The 17,618-nt window shown below is 31.1% G+C and overlaps 1 protein-coding gene across 1 annotated transcript in view; it reads right to left on the bottom strand.

Moving 5' to 3' along the window:
- LOC129216614 (serine/threonine-protein kinase SMG1-like) overlaps positions 1 to 17,618 on the bottom strand; it is a 248,709-nt gene that overhangs the window by 212,916 nt on the left and 18,175 nt on the right. The window contains exons 2-9 of the mRNA XM_054850834.1: positions 12,705 to 12,847; positions 7,140 to 7,198; positions 5,982 to 6,059; positions 3,921 to 4,002; positions 3,641 to 3,688; positions 3,429 to 3,554; positions 2,493 to 2,663; positions 2,113 to 2,163 (exon numbers count right to left, since the gene is read on the bottom strand). Coding sequence (XP_054706809.1) covers positions 2,113 to 2,163; positions 2,493 to 2,663; positions 3,429 to 3,554; positions 3,641 to 3,688; positions 3,921 to 4,002; positions 5,982 to 6,059; positions 7,140 to 7,198; positions 12,705 to 12,847 — 758 coding nt within the window. The remainder of the gene's footprint in view (positions 1 to 2,112; positions 2,164 to 2,492; positions 2,664 to 3,428; positions 3,555 to 3,640; positions 3,689 to 3,920; positions 4,003 to 5,981; positions 6,060 to 7,139; positions 7,199 to 12,704; positions 12,848 to 17,618) is intronic.

Raw genomic sequence — 17,618 nt, 5'->3', positions numbered from 1 at the left:
TATATCGTTTTTTGACAAACATTTCAGCCTGTCGCCTGAATAAGTTTCCTGGTTGAGCACTTTCCAGTTGATGTAAGTTTTCAAACTCTTCTTCCATCATGCGAGGACAAAGCTCTAGGTCTTCGCCTGGTGTTTTTTTACCATAATTGTCTTACAATCTAAATAAATTATTGACCGTAGTCTTTGATCTCCCCCCCCCCTTTTTTTTGCAATAGTACGACTATTCATCCCCATTGCAGAAAAGCTTTAATCTGCCCTCTTTTACCATCAGTTAACTTCTTACCTTTCCACATCTTCACAAAGCGCACCAAAACTTCGAAGAAATTAATGAAAAAACTACAAGTTAAAGTATTTCCACAATCTTATTAACTGCTGTGATATTTATTCCAGTGTATCTACATTTAGAATTCAAGAAGTACTGGTGGCCTTAAAGTTGTTACTCAGGCTAAAACATTAACTTTGAATATACTACTATTTTCCTGGTAACTGCATACTTTACATAACTGTTGTGTTATTTCTTACAAATTAACATTAATGATTAATAATTCAATTATATTAAAATCTTTAATTTAATTTTCCCGTTTTGTCAAATTTTTTTTACTGGCCTTAAAGTTTTTACTCAGACTGTATAGCGTATTTACAAGAAAACTCTTCAGCAATGAAATAATTAATGTGCACAGTACATCCTTATCAAACAGCTAGGTTCGTAGTCCTTTTCAAGAAGACTTAAACCTAGAGATTTCTCACTTCACTGGAAGAAAAAAGTTCATTTAGTTAATCTGAGACAGTTCCCTGAAAGATATTTTAAAGATCATTCTTTAATAGACTTCTGATTTAGTGATAGAGATAAATATACCCTTGTGTCAGAAAAATTTCAACTAAACTTTAAGCTCTTTGTTTCAAATACTCCATTTAAAAAAAGTTTTTAAATGACTAATATTCCACAGCTGAATTCCAATTTCCATGAATATATTATGTTTACTTATTGAGGGTAGAATTTTAAACCAGTTTGTGTTATTGCACTGAAATCAGAAAAAAGAAAAATCTTTATTTTCACATGAGAAATTGCAATACCATCTGTATTATTTCTCAAAGGTGTTTTTTGTCTGTGCACCATAACTCCCTTAATACTTCATGTAACTCCAAAAGTGAAACATTTTAAAGATTTTAAAGTGACTCATAATTGGTGTCATACTTAGTGACGCTAGAAATACTGTGTTTTCAACATTACCTCCAAAACTACTTGCGCAAGGGAATCAAATCATAAGGATAAATACATGCAATATACCAAACAGCCCGGTTATCACAGCTAGAGACTGCAGTTTTGTTCTTATTAGAACTCTTCAGGCTAGCATAGTGACTAACCGAGCAGGAGGCGGATGTCATCTCATTGAAGCTGAGCCCTGGTTTAGGGGCAGTAACTAACTGCTGTACAGGATAAAGTCAAAAGTGCACCAGAAAATGGAAGATTTTGTCATGTGGTCAGAGAGTGGAAAGGTAGGAGAGAAAAAAAACAAAGAGTTTTTTTAGTGGTGGCATGTGTGGTGATTATTTACCAGCTCTGTTACCAGCATTTCTTTTTCATTAAGAAAAATGCTAATATTATACTTTACAATAAACTGGCACCAAAAATGAATATTAAAAGAAATGTGAGTTTTAATTTTAGGAGGAGAAAATTAGTTTAAGTGAAGTGCTTCAACAGATTTCCTTAAGCATATTTCTTCTTTCTAAAATATTTCATTGTAGCATGCAATAACCGTCCATAAGCTTTTAAATGATAGCAAATGCCTTGAAGATTTCAAAATTTCATTAATTGTAGGAAAATCTTCTGTTTTTTTTACTTTTTGAGGTGGAATGGATATTAATCTATAACACATTCAACATTTATTAGTTTGAAGAAAAAATGGAATGTCAAAAGTTCTTAATATGGCTATTTTGGTTCCATAGTTTTATACTGCTATGAGTAGAGTTTTCAACCATTCCTTACCTCTTACCTGATTAAGTGGGGACAGTTGCGCTTTGAAATTTTATCAGGAATATTAATGGATTAGTGAAAAGAGAAAAATGAAATAGAAAAATTAATCAAACTTGACCCATTAGGAAGAAATTTACCTTAAGATACATAACAGACTTTTTAGGTTGAGGTTTACTCTTGGGCAAACCCTATAAAAGAGAAAGAGCTCAGAAAATGAAAATAAAGCATACATTTATAACAATAATGAAGGGAAAAGAAACTGAGAAGATATCTTTTTGTTTTTAATCATAGAAGTTGATTGTTCTTCAACATGTATATCTCACTAATTCAGTCGCAAAAGATGCTTAGCAGAGACTGGAATGTACATAAAAATAGCCAAGATTTATTTTTTTCCTTTCTTTCTCCCACTCTTTTTTATACTTATTACTTTCAAAAAATATGCAGCAGTTCAAAATACATAAATATAGTTATAAAACTAAAGAGTGAAAATAATAAACATTTTTTTATTATTCAATACCTCCGCATAAGATTCCATGTCTTCAAGAAATTGTCCCAAAAGAGTGAGTGTAAAATTAATGTCTGAAATCCAAAATTGTTGAAAACCAATCAAAGTATTAGAAGTAAACTCAATTACAGAAGGCTGTTGAGTAGAATCAATATGCCAACCAATGAGAATATCCACAGTATCCTTTAAAGAGAGGAAAACAGAATTTTAGTGCATATTGTGACAGTTCAATAATTCATAATTACACTAATACAGTCAACTCTCAATAACTCCAGAGTCCCACGCACCTGCTAATCGCTTGCTGCCACGCACCTATCTTCGAGTTATTGGTAGTTTGAGTTATGGAAAATTTCCACAGCCTTCTTAACAGTTTGGGATCCAACAAAAACTTTCATGATAAAGGAATATTCGAGTTACAAGGCTTTCAATTTTTTACAAGTTGACCATACGGAAGAGCACATTTATAAAATATTTCAAATAACTTAAATTTTTGCTTGCTCTCTTAACTGTGCATATTGTCAATAGTTTATTTGTTTATTTTTCCTTTATTTCTTGTTCTTTAAGAAAATTTTAATCAAACGTTAAATCAATGTAAATTATAAAGCAAAAATTGTTTCTTTTTCTGTCAAACTAAGTTTTATCTTGTGATAATAAAACATTTAAAAATTTAATCTACAAAAGTTATAATATATATACACTTTGTCATGCATTTCTACTGTAATACTCTGACAATATTTACCAGAGTAAAATATATAAACTTTCCCCTATCATCATATTTTAAAAACTGATTTATAAATAAAATACTGACCAATTTTTACATGTCTCATTTTGCTGAGATAATTTTAATCTTTTATACCGCATGAATAAACTTTAATCTTCGTACTTTAATGGACTTAGTTACTTTTTAGTGTCACTTTAATGGGTTACACATAAAGAGAACATACTTACACTAAAATGCTTTGAGAAAACTGATGGATAAGCATTGGCAATTTCAAATATCACGTTTACTATTGCAATCAATAATTCAGGTACATCAGCTATTTCTAAAGCAGACTGCAATCGTGACATCACAAACTACAAAAAGAAACCATACAAATAAACAACATTAATTATCCAAAAACAGATTTAAGAAATTGTGAATTACAGAAAAAAAAACTTACAGGCACATGTTCATTGATACTTTTCTTCTCAGCATCAATCTTCAACATCTAAAGGAATGGTGAAGATCTTATTTTATAACTTCATAAAATGTTTGAAACTTCATACAACATTTTCAATGCATTAGAAATACCATTACACTAAAGAAGTTACACATCAACATACTATAATCAACATACAAGATAAGATAAAAATGTTTCTATGTGATGTTATACTACAGATTAATATTTTTGTATAATATTATCGAATAAGAAATATAACTTCAACTATAGAAATGTTTACTTCAAAAACAGCTTTCAGAATTAAAATCTTGATTTCTTCACTTTTCGACATACTGATTACAGTGAACTCCCAATCAAGCAAACTAAAACAGAAATTTCAAACATTAAAAAAAAGACATTTTAAAGTACAAAGTGCATGTTCTTTTTCCAGGTTAAATGTCTACAAAATATTGGTATGCACACATCCATCTGCATCTATATATGCATATGTATATATTAGTGGTGCAACATCGAGGAAAAAACATAGATGTTCAAAATTAAAGCCATCAGTGGTATTGTATTCTATTAGGGTGGAGCTTAGTTTTGAAGTATGAAAATATAATCTTCTCATCCCCTAATTTGGCTCCTTTTAATGACAAAGGCAATATTAAGAGGTGGCTCAAGGACAGGAAGGTTTTTAATGTGCAAGTTAATACTATATCGTCTCCTCAGAGCAACCCTAAGACATTTAATCCCAGGAATAACACTAAGATATCGTACTGTTGCTCTGAGGTGACGATACGTAACAAATGTTAATCGTAATTTAATGATAACATTATAAAAATACATTTAATATTACTTTAGTTTTCCTTTTTAAGTCATATAAGACATTACTAGACAATGTAAAACTTTAAAAAGCGCAAAAAAAATCAGATGAGCTTTTTTGTGTTGCAATTATAGAATGCATTAACCATTGTTCATAAAATCTTTGAAATATATATTTTTTAATTTAGTTTTGAAAAATTTTGATTGCAATTGAATGCTTGTTTTTAACTCCAAAGGCTAGACTTTGTTCTTTCTGATAAACTATAATTATTAAACTATAGTAGTAAAGCTTACTTAATTGCTTCAAAAATTAATCAAATTTAGTGAATTGCAGTTATGATGGAAAAAGAATCCATAATCTTACTGAAAGAGAGAAACTTGATCAATTAAAAACAAGCTGGGAAAGTAATTTCTTAATTTTAGACAGTTCGTAAGAATCCATATCTTTACTGCTCCATCTGAAGCTGTATTTGCAGCCACTAAGAACTATGGCCACGCCGTTATGACAGTATTTGTGCAATTTGCTTTGGTAACACCAGTCCAAACACTGGTCCAATAAGAAATAAATACCTTTGTGCGGAAAAGTGAATGGCAATCAACACATTTTGATGGACAAAATGAGCAGATTACTGCATACACGTGCTTCGAAGTTTCAGGGAACAAAAGGAGAAGGACTATTGGACTATGCAAAAGGAATATTTTCATACTTTGTCTAGATTTGAAAGCTTAGTTGTCTGCACTGCAAGCTGCCAGGGTTTCTTACAATCTATTTGAAATCACTACTTGAATAGTCATAAATAATTATTCAGTATTTCAGAATCGAAATCAAGTAAATTTTATAAATCACCAGCAATATTCATAAGGACTTGTTTAACTTCATTTGATATTGTTAGTATATCAATCAAAAGACTGATAGTGTTGGTGAATGCTATGTAAAATAAAAATCCTGACATAAAAAGAAGAAATTACTCTAAGAAAACCAGTGTTGAATTGAGCAGAATGAAAAATGAAATAATTGAAGCTTTTGTCAGAGATAAGTGTATGAAATTATTTCAACTGTTAGCATTTCCTGCTGAATGTAATCTAAACTTAACAGAGTAAGGAGGATGCCTTTAAATAGATAACAGATATAATTTAAGTCCTACAAGTAGTAAATGATCATACCAAATGTGAAAGATGTACAACAAGGAAACAAATTACAAGGACAAAATATACTGATTTAAAGAAAAATAAATATAGATTTATGGTATACTATAATACACAATTTCATTTATAATCTTAATCATGTTTGTAAACCTAGCTTGAATATGTATAACTTACACTGCTTACTGATGATCTGCTATAACGAGTCACATACAATGTTCTAAGATTTATGAGTGATGAAAAAGAAAAATAGTGGAATGGTGGCAAAAAAACAGATTATGTTTTTCAAGAGAACCTACTGAACATGGTTTCCATTTAAGAAGAAAAAAAGGCTTATTGCATTTTTTATGTTAGGGATGCATTTCTTTTTTAAATGCTAAAAAAGAGTTATTACCTTTTAGCTTTAGCACCTAAAACAGCACCTAATGTGCCAACAGCAGAAATGAATTCTTGTTTTAGTTCAAAATTCAAGCTAAAAAATACAAAATAAGCAAATATGCAATACCATTTATTTAAATACATGCTAAAATAACAATCAAAAGATAATTTCTTCAAAAAAAATTTTTTTTTTACAAAATTACTAACTTTAGAAATGAGATTTCTCATATTAGTCATACAATTACAGTAAAATCCCGTTACAACGAACTTCAAGGGACCGCAAATTTTGTTCGTTGTAACGGGAATTTCGATGTAATGGAATTCAAATAATATAATTGCAGTTATATAGAGACTGAAAATGTAGTTCGTTGAAATAGAAATTTCGTTGTATAGGTATTCGTTATAACGGAATTTCACTGTAGATCTATCATCCTAAGAAATTAGGCAACTTCCACTATCTTCAATGATTGGTTTTCAAAGTGGGACAAGCAGTCTTACAGAAAAATACCACTCCTCCTAAACAACTGCAAAGCACATGCTCAAAAGGTAAAATTAAAGATTATTAGGATCCTTTTATTACCAACAGATACCTCTTTGTTGATCCAACCTTGTGATCAAGGAATAATTCACACAATGAAGGCATATTACAGAAAGGAAATGCATTCAAGAGTCCATGAATATGGAGTACTCTCAAAATCTTAGTGCAAATGCCTCAGCCAAAAAAAAAAAAAAAACAACAACGTTTTAGAAGCCTTACTCTTGTTAACAATGTCATGGGACACTGTCCCAGGAAGAACAATTAGAAATTGCTTTACTGAGAGGATTTTTCAAGTCAATATTATGAGTATAGTATGAGTTTGTATAGCATGAGTATATATACTTTTAAATATATATGTTCAAATGTTCCCATTCAGCTAATTCTTAAAACATTGCTTCAGTAAATTTTATTCCTTTTTTGATATTTTCTCAGAAAATACAATTTTATTTTTTAAAAAAACATAGTTTTGATAGTTTCGAACAATTTAGGTCACAAGGATTTTGGACAGGAAGTAAAATACATGGTTTTTACCATAGTTTGTTGCCTAGCCCTGCAGATGTTATATTTTATGCACATTAAAATAATGACCATTTTTCTCATGCAGAAAACTTTTACTTAACTTATTTTAAAACTCACCCTAATTGAATGAAGTCTTCAAAGGTTGAAATAATATCTTCTTTGTTTGATTGAATAGTCTAAAATTAACATAAGAAATAAAATTTAAGAAATTAGTATTGAAATGTTTCATTATAAATTATTTAAATTCATTTACTCATAAATTAATGTCATTAACATAGTAAAAAAAAGTAACCCCCCCCCCCTCCGTTCCAATTTTTAATAATAAATTTCAATTAAATATCATTTAGGTAAACGGTATCATCCTGTACAAATTACAAATAGAAATCTTAACTTAATTTCCGAAGAAAAATACACAAGTTTCAAGAACAAACTCCCCAATTAAAAGTGGAGTGGCAAGAGTTACAAGCCAAATCAAAAGATATCTGCACAAAAACAAAATTAGACTAAGCATTTTACAACAAGTAAAAATACATAGCTATTTTAAGTATACAAACATAATTCTTTATTGTATTTATTAGCATGAGTTGTAATGCATAATAATAAGATGCAAAATGTCATCCAAAGATTGTATCTTGCTGTGCATTATTTGTCAACTCCAGGGTTTAAGCTGGGTTAAAAAGTTCTTTAGCATAAAAGCTAAATTTGATGGAAAAATGTTAGCAAAATGCTAAAATGTTACACATTCTCATATATTTATATATGCCTCAGTGTGTTTCATCTCCAGTTGAAAATAAAATTCATATTTCATTTGTGACATCCTTGAAGAAATAAGTACAACAGCAATTTTTTTAAAACATAAAATAAAAAAAGAAAAAGGATTGGCGTTTAGAACGTTGCAGTCCCCTCTTCCTAATAAAGCAGTTTTGAGGGGGGGACATAATGCTGGATAAGACTAATAGTTATCGAACTTAATTGTAGTTTAAACATCTTAGCTAAGATTTTAAAAAAGATTAAGTTGATTAGCGCCATGCACGCTTCCTCTCTAGGATCATACATTTCTTCTTTATTTAAAAAAAACTAATTTATTTTTTATTTGAGCAAAAAAGAGAAAATGCATTGCTTAATTTTCGCAATTTAGATAGTGTTTTCGCATTTTGCGAAAAATGCGACCGTAGCGGAAACCCTGGTCAACTCTTTTTAGCCTACATTCCTGTAAAAGAAAAAGAAGAAAAGAGCATGATAAACAAGGCTTAATGAAGAAAATATCGCTACTAACAGAAAAAGAAACAAAAAACAAAGAAGATAATTAAATCAATATTCATACATGAAAGATTGGAAAGTGGGCAATTGAAGAGTGGGAAAATGTGTGTTTGTAGGTCTATCAATTTGTCTCAACCAACTTTTTTTTGTTCAAAATATCTCGGCGAGGAAACCTGATTTACATATTTCACTTTTTGATTTGCACCAATTTTTCTGTCAATTTTGAACAGTTCAAAAAAACTTAACATTAGCACTAATGGGGAAATTTATGGAAAATATTGGAACAAACTGTTTTTTGGTTCAAAAGATCATTGCATACTATTTTACTTTATGATGTGAACATTTTTTCATTCAACACTTCACAACTTTGCGCTTATGAGGAAACTTAAGTCCAATGTAGTTCCCAACCTTAAAGGTAGATTTGCTTTGAAGAAACTTTGTTTTGAGAAAAACTCTTTCTTAAGAACATGCACAGAAAGGATTTTTTTGATTTAGGGCCATTTCACAATATTTTTTCCAAAAAGTACTAGCAACAAAACTCACAGATCATAATTTTTTTAATGCATATCTAAAGTCAAATCGTAAAATTATGAATACATGGTGGTTGATTTGATTTTGAATGAGGATTTACAGAGATATTCAGTATTAAATTGAAAAATTGGTAAAACTCATGTTGTAGGCTCTACAGTGCAAAACTTGATAAATCCTTACATATTTCACAAAAGAAACAATTTTCAATGAAGTTTTTACTTGAAATAGGAAAATACGAAGAGTATTTAGGCATTCATATACTTTTTCATTTTAAAATATGGATTTTGCTTGTGTTACGAATTTATAAATATACTGTCCAGCACATAAAAACAAAAAAATTTCATTTTTATTGCATAAACATTCAGCATTTTTTCCCCTAATTTTATACACCAATGCAAAAAAAAATGAACATCCATTAGACAATTTCACATTAAAAACAATTAAAAAAGCGTGCTGAACTGAAAAAAAAAATGTGCTGAACTCAAAACTTCACTTTAGTTATTCATTCATTTTACTTTTTGTTATCAGTTTCTTTTTGCTTTTGATCATAATAATTTGTTTTTATCTTATCCAATTTTTTTGGTAGGGTTATGGTACACTCATGTCTTGTTTTGTTTTTTCGTTGTTAGAAAGAATTGATGAAATAACCTCTTAGATCAGAGACATTTCATGAACTCAAAAAATGCACCACTTTTGCATTCATGGCCAAGAAGACTTCTTCTTAGTTCACTAGTTTTATCCTGACTAAATAAGGAATTTAATCCAGATGATATATAAGCGCACTACAAGCTGCATCTTTAGGCAAATGTATTGCTGCTCTCTTTAACGATCAATGATGGGCTTAGTCATAGTAGATGAAGATTTAAACAATTTTATTGACACAATATTTGTGTTTCAGCCAGTGAGCAACAAGAAATTAAGCATATTACAAAAACCAGAATTTAAAACAAGTCTAACCATGAGATACCTAACGAAATTTTCCAATGATCGAGCACAACACCCCATTGACAGTTTAAAAAAAAATCCTTACAGTAAAGAAACAGCAGCATATATTTTTTTGCTAAGTGAAAACCTTTGATTGTTTTTTCTTCTCACAAAATATACATTCATCTGAATTATTTTGGTCATAAGTCAATTCATACAAATAACATCTGCAACATTAAACTTTTCACTGTGTTATGAAGTTCTTTTAACTATAAATTTTAATTTCTCACTCAAAAGTAAAATTTTTGCATTCTTAATATCTGCAGTACATTAAGTGTTTCAAAAAAGGAAAAAAAAAACCTTATAGTATAGAGCACAGCAGAATACTTTTATACAGGGACGTCTGAAGACCTGACGTTGCCGGGGCGAATGTTTCCTGGCACACCCCCCTCTCCCACCTCTAGACACAGAAAGATCAAGTTAGATATAGCGCCAATGCATCATATGAGTGAGCATCTCATACTTGCATTTTTTAAATATTAATGAACAAAAAAATCAGAAGGCTATGGATCACACAAATTATAGTGCACACAATGAATATGTTTCTGATATTTATTAATTAATGCCCCAAAAACTTTTCGAAAACAGAAATGTTAAAAAGTCAAATATTTATCTTGTAAAATGTTAATCCACAAGATAAAAAACAAACAATTAAAACTGAATTAGTTACTCATATTGATCAGATTAAGAACAGGAATAAATGATTTGTAGATTATAAATAGGAAATGTGTTTTTCAAAATTAATTACATCAAAATTCGATCTGGACTCATCCAATGATTCTTTTCAAGAAATTCAATGATTCATTTAATTAAGAGATTCAATGTCTCTTGACTTCTTGTTCCAATTTAATACCAGCTTTTATATATCGCTGTTCTGGTGGAACATTGACGTAACTGCAAAATCAATTGAAAATGAGTTATTGTCGTCACTGGGTCCAAACATGGTCGCTAGGGTAGTTCAAAAAAACTTTTTTCAACTAGAGTCCAGGACACCCCCTATTTTTTTAGACGTACTAATAGCACTATGATGTAAAAGTTTTAGCTTCTTACTCAAATTTTAAGAGGGTGCTCAATGACCCCAATTTAACATTAGCCGTAGCATAGAAAATGTCAAATTTAGAAACATTTAATTTCCCCAGCTGTTTTTTTGTAAATAATTACTTTATTGCAATTTATATGCATATTACTTGTGTATATTATAATATGTAGCATTGTTTTTTCAGTCCAATGTATTTTTTAACCCCCCTCCCCATACTTTATGAAGTTTAGAGGAGGCTGTTGAGCACCCTCTTTCGACTGAAATGGGAGGCTAAAATTCTTCCAGTATATTACTTTCCACAAGTCTAAAAATATTGAGGGATGTCCTGTTATCTACGAGAACCTTTGTTTTTTACATGTATTTTTGAACCATCCTAGTGGTTCTATACAGAGGAACACTGACAGATTTGTTTTCCAACCTTTAGCCACAAGGGCAGTAGTAACTCAACTATGCTTCATTGTATGAGGTTGTTTCATGTATATTTGGTTCTGCTGTAAAATCACTTCTAGCCGTTGCGTCAATGTTCCATTGGAATAGCGATATGTAGGTACAAAGATGTTTATTTTGGCATCAAATTTTTGTAAGTTTATTATGTTCTACTATGTACTTGATTTATGGTTGCCCCATCACGAAAGGGAGAGATACGGCTCAGATTGTGTTATTGGAATTTTTGGAAGGAGTGGTTTCAATAAAGACTTTGCTTCGTTTCACCCTATATTTGTCATGAATTTACTAAACAAAAACATATTACCTAATTTGTTGTTTTACAAAGCCAAAAGCTAAGCAAGCAGTACGGAACTGTCACATACTGAATGATTTTTGGAATTGGCTCCCAGTAAATCAAAATGATCAAATTTGAAATTAAAAAATACATCCCCCAAACAAGTCCCTAAAATATACCAATATGAAAGCTCACTAGCAGAATGGTAATGGTTTCTTGGCTACAGCCTATTGAAATTACTGGGGTAAACTGAAAGTATTTTCTTCTTGACATCATGGGTCAACCTAAACCCATCATCTGTCTTGTTCTCAAGCATGTTCTTGTTCTCACCCCCCCCCCCTACTTGTAAGCCCACGCAGGGACTGAATTCCAAGAAATTTGGTGTAAACTATACAAAGAAGTGCCTTTTGTTTTATTTTAAACAGGTATAGTTTCAAAATTTATATCTGCTTCAATGATACAACATACAAAGTAAAAGAATGTTTTGGAGACTAGGAGAGAGATATTTTCATGTAATAAGAAAAAATAGAGAATCATTGCAATGATTCTCTATTTTGGGTATCTATGATACACAAAATGAGGGGCACCTCTGGTGCCCCCTTATTTTGTGGCACCCAGGGGTGTTTGCCCCGCTCGCCCCCCTCTTCGGGCGGCCCTGCTTTTATAACGCCAATCTGTACCACGCAGTTCAAACGCACAACTTTTCAGAAGTAAGCAATAAGTTTTTCAGTTAAAAAAAAGGACAAAGTTTCGCCTCGCAAACATAACAATTCTTTGACTGACAAATAAATTTTTTTCATCTTCTCACCTCAATTTCAAAATTTTTAAATGATAATTAATGCAAACCCCAAAGCTAGCAAAATTGCACAATAATGTACTCTTTTTTGAATATGAAACACATTTATTTGTGAATGATAGTGCGTATATTAAATTGCATATTCTTATGTACAAATATACTGATATATTCTGAATAGTATTTTTAAAAATTTTGAAATGACCTCAATGCAAAGCAACTGGTCTCAAGGTGTGCATTTTAAGATGCTTAAAATTTTGTTCTGTTTTGTGAGTATCATCTATTATGGATACGATAATAACAGGGTTCTTTTAGTTTATTTTTTGTAAATTAAAAAAAATAATAAAATAATACCTTGTAGTTTTCTGGATGCTCAAAATATATCCTTAATTGTCGCATAAGACTTGCCTGACGTTCTCTATCTTCATCTCTAAGTAAACGGTGTAAGCAACTTTTTAATCTCCCATCATCAATAATGTGGTTGTTATCAAAATGTCCTAGAAATACATAATTAACACATTTTTACAAAAATGCCTTAGTAAACATAGTACATACTAAATGTGAGAATGAGAAATAAACATTGTTTTGAGCGGAAGGGAAACAAAAATCACAATCCCAAATAGATATGGAACTTTACCTGTATCATTCGTAATTAATATCAAAAACAATGCATATAATAGGATAGAGCTTTAAAGCTTTAAAAAAAACTGATTTTTGCATGTCTCGCCCTTTTATTTGGTTCCATTTACTATAAAATGATTCATGAAAAGTTTGAAAACATACTAAAATATTTAGAATTAGATCAATTGCCTCAAAGTTTAGAAAACAAAGAAAACAGCTCCTGATTATCCACTGAATAGGGTGGCATGGTAACTGCGGATAATCGAATTTACGAATTATCCACAAATTAGGCAAAAACAATGCTAGTATATGCAAATAGGACTTAAAAACATCAAGAGCACTCGCATTCATTTAGACTATAGCAAAATTAACAGTTTATATAAAAGCTAGAAAAAGATCGTTCAATATTGCAAATGGATTACGCATATACGCAAACAAATCATGCACACAGATTAACTGCAGCAGATCAGTCTATAGGTTGTACCAAATACGCAAAGAGGAAAGGAATTTTTTCAAGATTAGACTGGTTAACCCAGTCCAATAAAAGTGTTACTTCCAAAGCTCTGGAAGTAGCACTTTTATATTTCCAGATATCATTTAACACATCTTTAGTTAACTTCAATATTGTCTCATGAATATTCAATAATTGATTTTTCTTTTGATTTTTAAAAAATAACTAGAGGATCCGACAGACGTTGTGCTGTCCAAACTTTGTAAATTGAAAAAATAAAAAAATTTCTATGTAAACTATCAAGTGCTTGAACCGTTTTGTTGAAAAAATAAGCAAAAAGAAAATGTTTTAAGCTGCTTGGTGTCAGAATGCATATATTTATTACAACTTGATTTATCTCATGCCCACTGAGCAGTTGTTTTATTAACTAGTTTTTCTCCCGTACTTGGTGGTGTGTTCGTTCAGCCATACTCAAAGGATAAAAAGCTTCCTCAGATATTTAATTTAAAAAACTAACTACCAATCTAGAACCACATTGTAAATTATTGTAGGTGAGGCGGGCCAGTCCAACTTATTTTTAAGCTCAGTTTAATTAAGCACTTAGTGGTGATTTTTGAAAATTTCTAGGCTTGCTTCTGAGTTGCTTTTTTTCCTTATATACATATTTGCTGTTAGCTAAATTAAATTACATTTTATGTGCCCGTAAATCCCTAACAATATAACGATAGGGAGTCTTGGAAAATTTAGAATAGTTCAGGGAACTGAAAAAGGCTAATGAGTGAGTGATGCAAGACAAAATGATTGTAATGTACTACAAATTTATTTTACTGAATTAATGACAATTAAAAATTTGGAAATAAACAAGAACGCAAGTGTAAAGCTTTTTAAAAAAATTTAAAAATTAATGAGAAGATTGCATTTGTTTATTGCTAAAAATTTCAGTCCATTCAGGGAAAAACTTTGTAGGTCCGATCATTAAGAGTGATTTTAAATGATCGTATGATAAAGAAAATCTATACTTAGATTCAACATAATTTTGAAAATGTCTGTTCACGCTTGTAAGTGGATGCAAAAACAGAAAACATAGCTCTAGCATGAATTTTTAAGAAAGTCTTTTTCTGGTAGAGAACTGTAAAATAGAGCACTTGTTTTTCCTGGGGCCAGGAAAAGCCCAATGTCAGGGGACTAACGAGAGAATGTGGCATGGAGAAAAGAGATTTATTCTCTGAAAGAGCAAACAGAGAATTGGGTGCTGCAAACATAATTAATGGTAAAAAAGGATTAAAAAATGATTTAAATTAACGGTAAAAAGTAATTATTTGTAATTAAAATTAATATCTCAATTACATTTCCAACAAGACTGTCTCCCAGAAAAAAGTTTGTAATCTTCCCGCAGGCCGGATAAAATCTGTTCGTGGGCCGGATCCGGCCCACGGGTCGTAAGTTGGAGAGCCCTGATCTAGAACAAATGGGAAATCCCGCTGCAACATCCCCCATATGAAAAAGAATAAAACAATTGAAAGGATATCCTTTTAAAAAATTATAAAGGTAAAAACAGTTCTCTAAATAAGCAAAAATCACTCATCCCCGCCTCACTCATCCTCCCGATGAAAAATAAACACATTCTTCAACTAAAATGACTAAATACTCTTTTAGAAACGTACCAAGTACTCGGTAACTACTGGGTACTCGGCCAAATTCTGATCAGATACTCGGCCAATACCCAGTAGTTGCAAAAAATTGAATATTGTCCAAGGTAGTAACTGAAATTTATAAAAAAAAAAAGAGCAAGCATTATATTCTGCAATCATTTACAATTAAAATTTATAAGTCAAATTAAAATTTTGAGAATAATGAAGTTTGTAATGCTTCAATGGAATAAATTTTTATTTTAATGTCCCTAAAGTTAATAAAACTTATTTATCAAAAATTATGCAAAAAAGGTAAGTATAGAAAATATGGATTTTTTATATTAAAAATGGATTTTTGCTACAAACAAAGATTAGGTATAAAAATATATAAATACCTATGCTTAAAAAATAAAAGGAAATAAAACAACGTTAAAAGTACAGTGCAGGAACATTGCAGACACGTGTTTTGGCGTTACAAGGGATTCCTTTTTCAATGCACAAAATGGGAGCTCATGGATTTAAAGGCATCCGACAAATGTCGGATTTTTTTGTCGAATGTCTTTACATTCTTTAGCTTACATGTTATGCACTGAAAAAGACGTCCCTTGTAACGGGGGGGGGGGGGGGGCAGAAACACGTATCTGCAGTGTTCCTGCACATTTGTTGCATTAAAAAAATTATTTATGTTTGGCGGACTAAAACTATAATTGATTGGTATACAGTGAAACCCCTCCTAACGAACACCCCTCTTATGTGAACAATTTTTAATTCCCCAGCTCCAATGCAAATAACATTATTAAATCCCTATCCTGCGAACACCTCTATATTGCGGACAAAAAAAGTTGTCCTCTTAGTGTCCGCATTAGAGGGTTTTTACTGTAATTTGTTTTAATTCCAACTTGATAAATCATACCTTTTATTTATTTATTTTGAATTTTAAAAATAATTTTTTTGTAAAATTTTTGACACAAACAAAATTGTTTATATAATGCGTAATTGAATTTCAGCAGGAATTTAGTTTTAAAAATTATTATATGGACAAGGAGGTCTATATTACTATTCCAATAAGTTCAAAATTCATCACATGTGTCGGTGGTTCTTCTTAAAACATAATTGGTACTTACATAAAAAGTAGTCGAAAACTTTGTACTGCATAGTGAATAAAATATGACAACGTATATAAAGTACAAATTCAGAATGAAAAAAGGTTAAAAAACCAGCAAACAGCTGTTTCGGCACTCTAAAATACAAGTGCCATCATCAGTGCAATTAAAAAAAAAACGAAGACAGGTTCAACCCGACTAAAACAGTCGAGGCGAACATTGGAATGAGAGACGAGTTGTAAAAGATATGAGAGCAGTACCGGAAACGATGACGTCAAGGTTACGTCAGAACTACAGAGGACAGTTTCACTCAGGAGAAAACGTCACAGACGAAAAATAAATCAAATAACAGACTTCCGAACATTAGGAAAAAGGGGAGTGCTAGACAAATCATTGACGATTAAATTAACATTTTTCCATATGTAATATGACTCCCAAAAATCTAAATCATGAATGGACGAACACTCGTGAATAACTTTGGCGGAAGAAAAAATAAAATTATGACCGCAAGACCAACAATGTTGAGCAATAGAGGAGCGTTTGAGATCCTGTTTTTTGACGTAATTTTCGTGTTCTTTTATCCGGAATTTGAGGGATCGTCGGGTCTGCCCAATGTAGGCCAATTTGCACTGGTAGGAAACACTATAAATGCCCCATTTGTTAAGGTTCTGAACAGGGTGTTTAAGCTGTGAAAATTTTAATTTATTAACAGGAGAAAAAGTGACGGAAAAATGAAACTTTAAGATTTTGGCAATTTGTAGACTGATTTTAGGAAAAAAGGGTAAGACAACGGAACTCGAATAGTTCACAGGAGCAAGTGTTTGATTTTTGTTAGTTGAGCTACATAGCTTCTTATAAATGGTATCAATAATATCTGATGTGAATCCCCGATCAACGGCTATACCTCGTAGGTAATTCAGTTCTGATGAAAGTAAATTGGAATTTGAACAAATGGCTAAAGCATGGTAAATAAAAGATCTAAAAGCAGCCAATTTTTGTTCAGGAGGGTGAACGGATAACTTGTGGGGGGGAAGAGAAACAGCAAAGAGTTTACGAAAAACAGTAGTTGTAAACATATTGTTATGACGAGTGATGGACACATCAAGAAAAGAAAGATGATTTCCAGACTCCAATTCAACAGTAAATTGAATATGTGGGTCAATAGTATTTAGGATGGATAAAAGGTTATCAAGGTCACTGACAGACGAGTCCAAAAGCACAAAAATGTCGTCAACGTACCTGACGTAAAAATCAAATTGTATAATTTTAAATAATTTAAGTTCGAAATAGTGCATGTACAAATCACTTAGAATTGGACTCAAAGGGTTGCCCATAGCAAGACCTTCAGTCATCCGGAAAAAATTATCGTCGAAAACAAACGTGTTTAGTTTTAAGCAAGAACGTGTTAAATTGCACAATTCATTGATCTCAAAATAGGAAAAGTGATGTTCAGTTAATCTCA

The sequence above is a fragment of the Uloborus diversus genome, chromosome 1, assembly GCF_026930045.1.
Source record: "Uloborus diversus isolate 005 chromosome 1, Udiv.v.3.1, whole genome shotgun sequence".
NCBI classification, from domain to species: domain Eukaryota; kingdom Metazoa; phylum Arthropoda; class Arachnida; order Araneae; family Uloboridae; genus Uloborus; species Uloborus diversus.
Note: the sequence above shows the minus strand (reverse complement) of the source record. Positions and strands in the feature narration are given on the sequence as shown.